Source organism: Leuresthes tenuis, unplaced genomic scaffold (assembly GCF_036924035.1).
Source record: "Leuresthes tenuis unplaced genomic scaffold, fLeuTen1.0.hap1 SCAF_19, whole genome shotgun sequence".
Lineage (NCBI taxonomy): Eukaryota > Metazoa > Chordata > Actinopteri > Atheriniformes > Atherinopsidae > Leuresthes > Leuresthes tenuis.
Window position 1 is genome coordinate 152,501 of NW_027325373.1, and position 14,483 is coordinate 166,983.

Genomic DNA, 14,483 nt, shown 5'->3' on the forward strand with positions numbered 1-14,483 from the left:
CTAAAACCAACTACCATCTTTAAAACTAACCAAATTACAACTAACTAACCTCATTAAACCAACTACCATCTTTAAAACTAACTAACCTCATTAAAATCAACTACCATCTTTAAAATTAACCAAATTAAAACTAACTAACCTCATTAAAACCATCTTTAAAACTAACCTAATTACAACTAACTAACCTTATAAAACTAACTAAACTCATTAAGACCAACTACCATCTTTAAAACTAACCAAATTACAACTAACCAACCAAATTAAAACCAACTAACCAAATTAAAACTAACCTCATAAAACTAACAAACCTCACTAAAACCAACTACCATCTTTAAAACTAACTAACCTCATTAAAATCAACTACCATCTTTAAAATTAACCAAATTAAAACTAACTAACCTCATTAAAACCATCTTTAAAACTAACCAAATTACAACTAACCAACCAAATTAAAACTAACAAACGTCATTAAAACCAACTACCATTTTTAAAACCAACCTAATTAAAACTAACTAACCTCATTAAAACCATCTTTAAAACTAACCAAATTAAAACTAACCAACTTCATTAAAACCAACTACCATCTTTAAAACTAACCTAATTACAACTAACTAACCTTATAAAACTAACTAACCTCATTAAGACCAACTACCATCTTTAAAACTAACTAACCAAATTAAAACTAACCAACCAAATTAAAACCAACTACCATCTTTAAAACTAACTAACCAAATTAAAACTAACCTCATAAAACTAACAAACCTCACTAAAACCAACTACCATCTTTAAAACTAACTAACCTCATTAAAACCAACTACCATCTTTAAAACTAACCAAATTACAACTAATGAACCAAATTAAACCAACTACCATCTTTAAAACTAACTAACCTCATTAAAATCAACTACCATCTTTAAAATTAACCAAATTAAAACTAACTAACCAAATTAAAACTAACCTCATAAAACTAACAAACTTCACTAAAACCAACTACCATCTTTAAAACTAACCAAATTACAACTAACTAACCTCATTAAACCAACTACCATCTTTAAAACTAACTAACCTCATTAAAATCAACTACCATCTTTAAAATTAACCAAATTAAAACTAACTAACCTCATTAAAACCATCTTTAAAACTAACCTAATTACAACTAACTAACCTTATAAAACTAACTAAACTCATTAAGACCAACTACCATCTTTAAAACTAACCAAATTACAACTAACCAACCAAATTAAAACCAACTAACCAAATTAAAACTAACCTCATAAAACTAACAAACCTCACTAAAACCAACTACCATCTTTAAAACTAACTAACCTCATTAAAACCAACTACCATCTTTAAAATTAACCAAATTAAAACTAACTAACCTCATTAAGACCAACTACCATCTTTAAAACTAACCAAATTACAACTAACCAACCAAATTAAAACTAACAAACGTCATTAAAACCAACTACCATCTTTAAAACCAACCTAATTAAAACTAACTAACCTCATTAAAACCATCTTTAAAACTAACCAAATTAAAACTAACCAACTTCATTAAAACCAACTACCATCTTTAAAACTAACCTAATTACAACTAACTAACCTTATAAAACTAACTAACCTCATTAAGACCAACTACCATCTTTAAAACTAACTAACCAAATTCAAACTAACCTCATAAAACTAACAAACCTCACTAAAACCAACTACCATCTTTAAAACTAACTAACCTCATTAAAACCAACTACCATCTTTAAAACTAACCAAATTACAACTAATGAACCAAATTAAAACTAACAAACGTCATTAAAACCAACTACCGTCTTTAAAACTAACCAAATTACAACTAACCAACCAAATTAAAACTAACAAACGTCATTAAAACCAACTACCATCTTTAAAACTAACTAACCAAATTAAAACTAACCTCATAAAACTAACAAACCTCACTAAAACCAACTACCATCTTTAAAATTAACCAAATTAAAACTAACCAACTTCATTAAAACCAACTACCATCTTTAAAACTAACCAAATTAAAACTAACCAACTACCATCTTTAAAACTAACCTAATTACAACTAACTAACCAAATTAAAACTAACTAACCTCATTAAGACCAACTACCATCTTTAAAACTAACCAAATTACAACTAACCAACCAAATTAAAACCAACTACCATCTTTAAAACTAACCTCATTATAACTAACTAACCTCATTAAACCAACTACCATCTTTAAAACTAACCTAATTACAACTAACTAACCTTATAAAACTAACTAACCTCATTAAGACCAACTACCATCTTTAAAACTAACTAACCAAATTAAAACTAACCAACCAAATTAAAACCAACTACCATCTTTAAGACTAACTAACCAAATTAAAACTAACCTCATAAAACTAACAAACCTCACTAAAACCAACTACCATCTTTAAAACTAACTAACCTCATTAAAACCAACTACCATCTTTAAAACTAACCAAATTACAACTAATGAACCAAATTAAAACTAACAAACGTCATTAAAACCAACTACCGTCTTTAAAACTAACCAAATTACAACTAACCAACCAAATTAAAACTAACAAACGTCATTAAAACCAACTACCATCTTTAAAACTAACTAACCAAATTAAAACTAACCTCATAAAACTAACAAACCTCACTAAAACCAACTACCATCTTTAAAATTAACCAAATTAAAACTAACCAACTTCATTAAAACCAACTACCATCTTTAAAACTAACCAAATTAAAACTAACCAACTACCATCTTTAAAACTAACCTAATTACAACTAACTAACCAAATTAAAACTAACTAACCTCATTAAGACCAACTACCATCTTTAAAACTAACCAAATTACAACTAACCAACCAAATTAAAACCAACTACCATCTTTAAAACTAACCTCATTATAACTAACTAACCTCATTAAACCAACTACCATCTTTAAAACTAACCTAATTACAACTAACTAACCTTATAAAACTAACTAACCTCATTAAGACCAACTACCATCTTTAAAACTAACTAACCAAATTAAAACTAACCAACCAAATTAAAACCAACTACCATCTTTAAGACTAACTAACCAAATTAAAACTAACCTCATAAAACTAACAAACCTCACTAAAACCAACTACCATCTTTAAAACTAACTAACCTCATTAAAACCAACTACCATCTTTAAAACTAACCAAATTACAACTAATCAACCAAATTAAAACTAACAAACGTCATTAAAACCAACTACCATCTTTAAAACTAACTAACCAAATTAAAACTAACCTCATAAAACTAACAAACCTCACTAAAACCAACTACCATCTTTAAAATTAACCAAATTAAAACTAACCAACTTCATTAAAACCAACTACCATCTTTAAAACTAACCAAATTAAAACTAACCAACTACCATCTTTAAAACTAACCAAATTACAACTAACCAACCAAATTAAAACCAACTACCATCTTTAAAACTAACCTCATTATAACTAACTAACCTCATTAAACCAACTACCATCTTTAAAACTAACCTCATAAAACTAACAAACCTCACTAAAACCAACTACCATCTTTAAAACTAACCAAATTATAACTAACCAACCAAATTAAAACTAACAAACGTCATTAAAACCAACTACCATCTTTAAAACTAACCTCATTATAACTAACTAACCTCATTAAACCAACTACCATCTTTAAAACTAACCTCATTATAACTAACTAACCTCATTAAACCAACTACCATCTTTAAAACTAACCTCATAAAACTAACTAACCTCATTAAAACCAACTACCATCTTTAAAACTAACCAAATTATAACTAACCAACCAAATTAAAACTAACAAACGTCATTAAAACCAACTAACATCTTTAAAACTAACTAACCAAATTAAAACTAACCAACTACCATCTTTAAAACTAACCTAATTACAACTAACTAACCAAATTAAAACTAACTAACCTCATTAAGACCAACTACCATCTTTAAAACTAACCAAATTACAACTAACCAACCAAATTAAAACCAACTACCATCTTTAAAACTAACCTCATTAAAACTAACAAACCTCACTAAAACCATCTTTAAAACTAACCAAATTAAAACTAACCAACTACCATCTTTAAAACTAACCTAATTACAACTAACTAACCAAATTAAAACTAACTAACCTCATTAAGACCAACTACCATCTTTAAAACTAACCAAATTACAACTAACCAACCAAATTAAAACCAACTACCATCTTTAAAACTAACCTCATTATAACTAACTAACCTCATTAAACCAACTACCATTTTTAAAACTAACCTCATAAAACTAACAAACCTCATTAAAACCAACTACCATCTTTAAAACTAACCAAATTACAACTAACCAACCAAATTAAAACTAACAAACGTCATTAAAACCAACTACCATCTTTAAAACTAACCAAATTACAACTAACTAACCAAATTAAAACCACCTAGCATCTTTAAAACTAACCAAATTACAACTAACCAACCAAATTAAAACTAACAAACCTCATTAAAACCAACTACCATCTTTAAAACTAACCAAATTACAACTAACCAACCAAATTAAACCTAACTAACCTCATTAAAACCAACTAACCAAATTAGAACTAACCTCATTAAAACTAACCAAATTAAAAACTAAACTAATTAAGACTAACTAACCCAATTAAAACTAACCTGTTTAAAGCTAATGAACCAATTACAAAAACTGTTTATTCATTAAAACTCAACGACGTTCCACGCCATCTTATCTATTGGCCGATCCAAATCATATGATCTTCTATCTTTGGATTTTCACGTTGGCTCCGGTTCTGAGGTGGCTGATACAGGGTCAGTGGGTCAGAACCGTCCGAGTACTGCTGCCAATATGCTGAGACAGCGCTGCCATGCGACGCTGCTTCGTCGTACCCCTACAGGTGTGATGCTCTGCCTCCGGTGTACTCTGTGTTTCTGAGGAGATCTACAGTTCCCAAACCTCTGGCTCCGGTCTGGAACTCGACGTTACCTGGTCCAATTCTGCGTCTCAGTGTGAAATGTGCACACGACAGACTGAGCTCCACACACACAGTAAGAAACAGTTACAGGGACAACATACCGCTTCTGCTGGTCATTACAACAACAGGTTCTGCTCATCAGTCCATTTAAAGGCTTTTATAAACCTGAGGGTGATGAAGGTGATGATGATGGTGCAGTCCTGTCAATCAAACACACAGCCCTGCCCCTCTGAGCCCAGCCCCGCCCCCTGCAGACCCACAGTCCTGAAAACAGAAACGACAAACTTCTGCCGTCTTCCTGTCCGTTATTTCCCCTCCTCCTCCTCCTCACTCACCGTTATACTCAGTCCATCACACACACACCTGAAACATCACCGGATTCAGTGTGTGCACGCCGAGGGGGGGGGCTGCAGGGGGCGGGACACAACTGTCCTTTCATATGGGGAGGGAGGGGGGAGGGGGGTTCATCTCGTTAGTCCCAGAGGGTTTTATTCTGAATTCAGTCCGTCTCCTTCATCTCTGTAATTTACCTTATTTTAGCCAGAGGAAGCCCCGCCCCCAACACAACAGTCCTGAGGCCCAGCCCACCCCCCTGCACCACATTCTCAAACAGCAGAAACAGTCCACTGGAAGCTCCCTTTCCTTCTGCTTTAGTTCTACCTGGCTCATCCCACCCTTAGCCCCGCCCCCTCCTCAGTCAGTCCGGTGGCGCCGGTCCTTTTTTTTTTTTTCTTTCTAAAAGGTCAGCCACAGTCCACCTAAACTTTTGATTTTTTAATCCTGCAAAGACAAAAAGCTTCAGAGATTAAACTCTTTCTGCTCGTCACACGGAATCTATGTCATCATGAGACATCATGCTCGTTTAACACAAACTATGACATCATGAAAGCGGTGAGACGAGCACCGAGCTGCTGGAATCAAACTCAACATGAAATGAAGCGTTTAGCTTAAACTGACGTCAGCTGTGAAACTTCCTGCCTGACTGTGAGACTTGGAGCCGCCACAGAGCAGGCCAGCGCTCCGGCGGTGACTCCAGACGGGAAAACAACAACAATCAGAGAACCATCAACGCTAGCCGCAGGGTCTCCATCGTCCGGCAGCAGGAGGCGCCAAGGTTGCAGCAGGAGAAGAAGAACACGAAGCGAGGGAAGGAGCTTGATGATTGGCTAACCTTCCCGGTTCACGCTGTGGCGGTCGGCCTCGAGGACGTGGTTCCGATGGCGTCCGACGCTTGTGACGAATACGACGAGCCACCTGGTAAACATCTACGCTATCGTCCAATGGGAACAGGGCACACAGCTGGGCGCCGATGTCTGGTTGGATCTCCTGAAAGAGACGAAATTTAACCTCTGTCCGACATATGGACCCAGAACCAGAAGGAGGCAGTGGCGAGCTGACCTGTCCGTCACGTCCGATTTTGACAGGCTTGTGTTCGTTCCAGGGGTTGAACAGGTGCGCCGTCTTGATGAAAGGAAGTTCCCTCCTGCAAACAACAAACAAACATGTGGGTCCGGGTGGAAATGTTCAGAGCCGGTCCCATTCCTCAGGTAACCAAACAGGTGTTTCACCACTTTACCTGCAGAGCCAGTCGATCTTGAAGACTCCTCCCAGCATCTTGGCGTTCATGCCAGCAGGGAGAACCCAGTGGATTGGAGAACCGCCGTGATGAGACTCTGATGCCAAACGAGCAAAACCTGAAGATGACAGAGTGGTGACCAATAAAAACACTGAAGAAGAGGAAGGTTGACTCCTCCCACCTGCATTACATCATGCTGACATTAGCCGGTTGTACCTTGGAACTTTCCACTTTCCCGCACCGAGAAGACGAGGATGACGCTCCGAGCCGAGCGGAAAGCTGCGTTCAGCTTCTTCTCGTTGACTGGCAGTGTTGACCAAACACCCTGAACATCACAAATCATTGTTCAACCACCACGAGACATAAAGCGAACAGCGTGGAGACGATCAGGGGGCAACGGACCAATGATGGACCACTGCACATCAGTGCAAAGGAAACAACACGGAAGGACCCGGGCTGACATACCTTTGCTTTGGCCAGGGAAACATTCTCATGGTTGTTGCTCTTGATGAGGAAGAACCGAGCATCTCGCAGAATGTAACGAAGCTTACTGGTGGGATCTGCACAGACAGGAAGTGGATGAAACCAGATGACCTCCATGACAGGTCAGCAAACAACACGTGGAACCTTTCAGCCTTCTTACTTTCCATCCCTTTGCGAACCGCTCGAACCGAGGATGACAACTTCTCCCGCTTCTTCTCTGAGCCTTTAAAGAACAGAACAGGTCTTTTCAGTGAAAAAGTTGTCTGAACTGGATCTTAAATGTTCTAAATAACCAGCTGGAATGATGACGGCGGTGTTTAAACATCTGTAGTATTTAATATTCATGAACTTTGGAACATCTGGTGCCAATACTTTGGATTTTAATGTGATTAATTATCTTAAAACACCAAAAGACTTCATTTCATTTGACATGATTCTGCTTTAAAACATTTTTAATCCACAGGTGGCATTGGTGTAAACTGAAGAGCTGCAGCCATGTTTACCTGAGCCCTCGGAGGCGGAGCCTGAGTGTGCTGAGTCAGCGTCATCAGAGAAACTGACAGAGGAGGCGGAGCGCGAGTCGCCGGCCTCACTACGAGTGTCATAGTCATTTCCCTCAGCGCCACCACGACGCTCGTCATATTCTTCTTCCTCCTCTTCCTCCTCCTTCTCTCCCTCTTCCTCTTCCTCCTCTTCTTCTTCCTCCATGCCCTCCTCCTCCTCCTCCTCTTCATCTTCCTCCTGATCCTCCTCTTCTTCCTCCTCCTCTCCATGAGAGGCTGCAGGGGAGGAGCTTCCTGATGCTTGCTGTGAGCCATACTCCCCCGCTGCCTCTTCTTCTGATTGGTTGTCCTCATTCTGGGGGGAGGGGCTTGTCTGCCGCTCATCCCGCCGCAGTTTCTACAGGCAAACAGGAGTCAGTGATTGGCTGAAAGCCCGAGCAGCAGCAGAGTAATGGTGAATACTGGATTCAAGGATTTTTATTTGTCATTGTATTCGTACAAAAGTTTGTTGGCACTCAAGAGAAGCAGACAAAACAACAAAGAATAGAACAAAGTGTCGTGAATAATAAAACTAAATGAATAAATGAAGTAGTAAGTGCTACTGTGAGCAGCAGCAGTGGCTGTACCTGGCTCAGGCCCTCCAGGGCTCTCTGGGACTCTCGCCGCCTGCCATCATCTCCTCGGGTCCGGGGCCCCTCCCGGGCCCCTCGTCGCCCTTTTCGCTCTTCGTAGTAATCATGGCGGTAAGCAGCAGTGTGGCGGCCGCGGGGACTGGACGCCTTCTTAGAAGACGACAAGGAGGACCCCAAGCCTCTCTTATTGGAGGATGATCTGGAGGGGGTGTGGCCTGACGAGGAGCGGAGCCTTTTCAGATCTTGGCTCTCAGAGCGTTCACTCTTCCTCTTTAATCCTGGCAGACAAGACAGCGTTTACAACACCTGGTGCAGACAGCAACATCTGTACTACGGCGGTACCTCCGCCCTAACTGCGGTGTTACGGGCGGTACCTCCACCCTAACTGCGGTGTTACGGGCGGTACCTCCGCCCTAACTGCGGTGTTACGGGCGGTACCTCCACCCTAACTGCGGTGTTACGGGCGGTACCTCCACCCTAACTGCGGTGTTACGGGCAGTACCTCCACCCTAACTGCGGTGTTACAGACGGTACCTCCACCCTAACTGCGGTGTTACGGGCGGTACCTCCGCCCTAACTGCGGTGTTAGGGGCGGTACCTCCACTCTAACTGCGGTGTTACGGGCGGTACCTCCGCCCTAACTGGGGTGTTACGGGCGGTACCTCCGCCCTAACTGCGGTGTTAGGGGCGGTACCTCCGCCCTAACTGCTGTGTTACAGGCGGTACCTCCGCCCTAACTGCGGTGTTACGGGCGGTACCTCCGCCCTAACTGCGGTGTTAGGGGCGGTACCTCCGCCCTAACTGCTGTGTTACAGGCGGTACCTCCGCCCTAACTGCGGTGTTACAGGCGGTACCTCCACCCTAACTGCGGTGTTAGGGGCGGTACCTCCGCCCTAACTGCTGTGTTACAGGCGGTACCTCCGCCCTAACTGCGGTGTTACGGGCGGTACCTCCGCCCTAACTGCGGTGTTACGGGCGGTACCTCCGCCCTAACTGCGGTGTTACAGGCGGTACCTCCGCCCTAACTGCGGTGTTACAGGCGGTACCTCCACCCTAACTGCTGTGTTACAGGCGGTACCTCCGCCCTAACTGCGGTGTTAGGGGCGGTACCTCCGCCCTAACTGCTGTGTTACGGGCGGTACCTCCGCCCTAACTGCGGTGTTACGGGCGGTACCTCCGCCCTAACTGCGGTGTTACGGGCGGTACCTCCACCCTAACTGCGGTGTTACGGGCGGTACCTCCACCCTAACTGCTGTGTTACGGGCGGTACCTCCACCCTAACTGCGGTGTTACGGGCGGTACCTCCACCCTAACTGCGGTGTTACGGGCGGTACCTCCACCCTAACTGCGGTGTTACGGGCGGTACCTCCACCCTAACTGCGGTGTTACAGGCGGTACCTCCGCCCTAACTGCGGTGTTACGGGCGGTACCTCCGCCCTAACTGCAGTGTTACGGACGGTACCTCCACCCTAACTGCGGTGTTACGGGCGGTACCTCCACCCTAACTGCGGTGTTACGGGCGGTACCTCCACCCTAACTGCGGTGTTACGGGCGGTACCTCCGCCCTAACTGCGGTGTTAGGGGCGGTACCTCCGCCCTAACTGCGGTGTTAGGGGCGGTACCTCCGCCCTAACTGCGGTGTTAGGGGCGGTACCTCCGCCCTAACTGCGGTGTTAGGGGCGGTACCTCCGCCCTAACTGCGGTGTTAGGGGCGGTACCTCCGCCCTAACTGCGGTGTTAGGGGCGGTACCTCCGCCCTAACTGCGGTGTTAGGGGCGGTACCTCCGCCCTAACTGCGGTGTTACGGGCGGTACCTCCGCCCTAACTGCGGTGTTAGGGGCGGTACCTCCGCCCTAACTGCGGTGTTAGGGGCGGTACCTCCGCCCTAACTGCGGTGTTAGGGGCGGTACCTCCGCCCTAACTGCGGTGTTACGGGCGGTACCTCCGCCCTAACTGCGGTGTTACGGGCGGTACCTCCGCCCTAACTGCGGTGTTACGGGCGGTACCTCCGCCCTAACTGGGGTGTTACGGGCGGTACCTCCGCCCTAACTGCGGTGTTACGGGCGGTACCTCCGCCCTAACTGCGGTGTTACGGGCGGAACCTCCGCCCTAACTGCGGTGTTACGGGCGGTACCTCCGCCCTAACTGCGGTGTTAGGGGCGGTACCTCCGCCCTAACTGCGGTGTTAGGGGCGGTACCTCCGCCCTAACTGCGGTGTTAGGGGCGGTACCTCCGCCCTAACTGGGGTGTTACGGGCGGTACCTCCGCCCTAACTGCGGTGTTACGGGCGGTACCTCCGCCCTAACTGCGGTGTTACGGGCGGTACCTCCGCCCTAACTGCGGTGTTAGGGGCGGTACCTCCGCCCTAACTGCGGTGTTACGGGCGGTACCTCCGCCCTAACTGCGGTGTTAGGGGCGGTACCTCCGCCCTAACTGCGGTGTTACGGGCGGTACCTCCACCCTAACTGCGGTGTTACGGGCGGTACCTCCGCCCTAACTGCGGTGTTAGAGGCGGTACCTCCGCCCTAACTGGGGTGTTACGGGCGGTACCTCCGCCCTAACTGGGGTGTTACGGGCGGTACCTCCGCCCTAACTGCGGTGTTAGGGGCGGTACCTCCGCCCTAACTGGGGTGTTACGGGCGGTACCTCCGCCCTAACTGGGGTGTTACGGGCGGTACCTCCGCCCTAACTGGGGTGTTACGGGCGGTACCTCCGCCCTAACTGCGGTGTTACGGGCGGTACCTCCGCCCTAACTGCGGTGTTAGGGGCGGTACCTCCGCCCTAACTGCGGTGTTAGGGGCGGTACCTCCGCCCTAACTGCGGTGTTAGGGGCGGTACCTCCGCCCTAACTGCGGTGTTACGGGCGGTACCTCCGCCCTAACTGCGGTGTTACGGGCGGTACCTCCGCCCTAACTGGGGTGTTACGGGCGGTACCTCCGCCCTAACTGCGGTGTTACGGGCGGTACCTCCGCCCTAACTGCGGTGTTACGGGCGGTACCTCCGCCCTAACTGCGGTGTTACGGGCGGTACCTCCGCCCTAACTGGGGTGTTACGGGCGGTACCTCCGCCCTAACTGCGGTGTTACAGACGGTACCTCCACCCTAACTGCGGTGTTACGGGCGGTACCTCCACCCTAACTGCGGTGTTACGGGCGGTACCTCCACCCTAACTGCAGTGTTAGGGGCGGTACCTCCACCCTAACTGCGGTGTTACGGGCGGTACCTCCACCCTAACTGCAGTGTTACGGGCGGTACCTCCACCCTAACTGCAGTGTTAGGGGCGGTACCTCCACCCTAACTGCGTTGTTACGGGCGGTACCTCCACCCTAACTGCAGTGTTACAGGCGGTACCTCAGCCCTAACTGCGGTGTTACGGGCGGTACCTCCGCCCTAACTGCAGTGTTACGGGCGGTACCTCCGCCCTAACTGCGGTGTTACGGGCGGTACCTCCGCCCTAACTGCGGTGTTACGGGCGGTACCTCCACCCTAACTGCAGTGTTAGGGGCGGTACCTCCACCCTAACTGCGGTGTTACGGGCGGTACCTCCACCCTAACTGCAGTGTTACAGGCGGTACCTCAGCCCTAACTGCGGTGTTAGGGGCGGTACCTCCGCCCTAACTGCGGTGTTACGGGCGGTACCTCCACCCTAACTGCGGTGTTACGGGCGGTACCTCCGCCCTAACTGCGGTGTTAGGGGCGGTACCTCCGCCCTAACTGGGGTGTTACGGGCGGTACCTCCGCCCTAACTGCGGTGTTACAGACGGTACCTCCACCCTAACTGCGGTGTTACGGGCGGTACCTCCACCCTAACTGCGGTGTTACGGGCGGTACCTCCACCCTAACTGCAGTGTTAGGGGCGGTACCTCCACCCTAACTGCGTTGTTACGGGCGGTACCTCCACCCTAACTGCAGTGTTACAGGCGGTACCTCAGCCCTAACTGCGGTGTTACGGGCGGTACCTCCGCCCTAACTGCAGTGTTACGGGCGGTACCTCCGCCCTAACTGCGGTGTTACGGGCGGTACCTCCGCCCTAACTGCGGTGTTACGGGCGGTACCTCCACCCTAACTGCAGTGTTAGGGGCGGTACCTCCACCCTAACTGCGGTGTTACGGGCGGTACCTCCACCCTAACTGCAGTGTTACAGGCGGTACCTCCACCCTAACTGGGGTGTTACGGGCGGTACCTCAGCCCTAACTGCGGTGTTAGGGGCGGTACCTCAGCCCTAACTGCGGTGTTACGGGCGGTTCCTCCGCCCTAACTGCGGTGTTACGGGCGGTACCTCCGCCCTAACTGCGGTGTTACGGGTAGTACCTCCACCCTAACTGCGGTGTTACGGGCGGTACCTCCACCCTAACTGCGGTGTTACGGGCGGTACCTCCACCCTAACTGCGGTGTTACGGGCGGTACCTCCACCCTAACTGCGGTGTTACGGGCGGTACCTCCACCCTAACTGCGGTGTTACGGGCGGTACCTCCGCCCTAACTGCGGTGTTACGGGCGGTACCTCCGCCCTAACTGCGGTGTTACGGGCGGTACCTCCACCCTAACTGCGGTGTTACGGGCGGTACCTCCACCCTAACTGCGGTGTTACGGGCGGTACCTCCACCCTAACTGCGGTGTTACGGGCGGTACCTCCACCCTAACTGTACTGATGCTGCACATATGTATATCAGTATCACCAGCAGTACCAGAATCGTTATCAGTACCATTGGCGATGCCTTCAGGGGCACCGTTACCTTTCTTGTCGTTGATGGCGCGCTCGGTCTCAGGGTTGTAGAGCTCGTCGTCCTGATCTGGGGCTTCGGTTAGTAAATCCTCCAGAACGTTCAGCTCTCCATCTGCAAGAGAGGCACACATGACACCAGTTGGTGACATAACCTGACAGAGAGCGCTCAGTTTGGAGAATCAGGATGGGGAGCTAAGGTAACAGTTACTCAAAAAGGGACAGAGAAGCGGGAATGTTTTAATCTAAAACTCTGGACTCTGATTGGTTCTAAAGGTAAATCCATAAAATGTTCAGTATCATCTTTAAATTCCTGATTTTAACTCTGTTTCTGACCTCAGATTAGCTTGTTCTGTCCTTTAAATTCTTATTCAGGTTTTGTTTCTAACCGAGCCTGAATCTGTGGACCGGAACTAACCAAAGTCTTCATGTGATTATTATGTTAGAGCAGCTGAAGCCCGGCAGTTCTCATTACGTAAGCATTTCACCTGTTACTGTCGCTGTGATGCCATCACTTGCCGATGCGGTCAGGACACACACGTGAACTGATGTTTATAGCGGCCGACGCAACAAAACACGAGATTTCTGAATAGAGTCTGGTGCTAACAGAGCCAGGGTCAAAGACACACAAGTCACGCGCTGGCTGCTGTTGGTTACTACCTGCTCACCTGCCAGTGACTTACATAAGCAGACACAGAGTGTCAATATACCATCGATGAGCGATCGGATTTGATCAGTCCAAATGATCGGCAGAACAAAGACATAACACATGCTAATGCTAACTTCTGCTAACAGTCTCCTCACCTTTGTCGTCGCGCCGGTCGGCAGCCATCACGCACGCTGTGACGTCCTGCTTCCTCGTGCGCAGGTTACACTGCAGAAGAAACTATTTAATTCGATGAAACACAAAATAATCAAAAAACTAATCTGAAGGAAGCAAATGGCGGAGAGCGTCTGTTGTTGGAGCTTCTTCTTCTTCTGCTGCTGCTGCTCAAATTCGACGGTCATATGATCTACCGCCACCTACCGGACACACGTAAAATGACCATTTAAATTAAACCCGGTGTACGGCGCTCTGGTCACGTTAATATTCCTCAAAAAATCGTTCAGATCAACAACAGAAAAACATGGAAGGTGGAGGGAGTTCTAGTTCTAATGTCAGCCGGTTCTTCCTGCGAATGTGTTGGTTCTGTCCGGGTTCTTCCTCTCAGTCCGAAAACATGAGATTTTTACACCCTCATTCTGTTATTTGGTTACAGACACAGAGATGGACAGTTATCTTACAGGAAGAATTGAGAAGCAGGCTAGCAATACTCAAAAGGGCTGAATATCTCAGGAAAAGAGAAAGAAGAAAGAATATGTAAGGACTGCGTTTTACAGGGATCCGTTCAAGTTTGTTAAAGGGTTGTTTAACCAGGAAAAGGGTTAATTTATTCAATTTGGGTGGTGGAGCAGACAGTCATTATGAGGTGGGGGGGTTAGCAGTTGGAAAGGTGCAGAGAAGTGTGTAAGACTTCAACTCTATAACTCTGCTCTATCTGT

General features: G+C 46.3%; 1 protein-coding gene across 1 annotated transcript in view; it reads right to left on the minus strand.

The window, feature by feature from the left end:
* Positions 1-13,946, minus strand: part of ythdc1 (YTH N6-methyladenosine RNA binding protein C1) — an 18,022-nt gene extending 4,076 nt beyond the window's left edge. The window contains exons 1-10 of the mRNA XM_072371506.1: positions 13,746-13,946; positions 12,955-13,056; positions 8,215-8,498; positions 7,589-7,985; positions 7,246-7,308; positions 7,068-7,162; positions 6,819-6,927; positions 6,603-6,720; positions 6,425-6,509; positions 6,198-6,352 (exon numbers count right to left, since the gene is read on the minus strand). Coding sequence (XP_072227607.1) covers positions 6,198-6,352; positions 6,425-6,509; positions 6,603-6,720; positions 6,819-6,927; positions 7,068-7,162; positions 7,246-7,308; positions 7,589-7,985; positions 8,215-8,498; positions 12,955-13,056; positions 13,746-13,773 — 1,436 coding nt within the window. The 5' untranslated portion in view covers positions 13,774-13,946. The remainder of the gene's footprint in view (positions 1-6,197; positions 6,353-6,424; positions 6,510-6,602; positions 6,721-6,818; positions 6,928-7,067; positions 7,163-7,245; positions 7,309-7,588; positions 7,986-8,214; positions 8,499-12,954; positions 13,057-13,745) is intronic.
* Between the last annotated feature and the right edge of the window lie 537 nt (positions 13,947-14,483).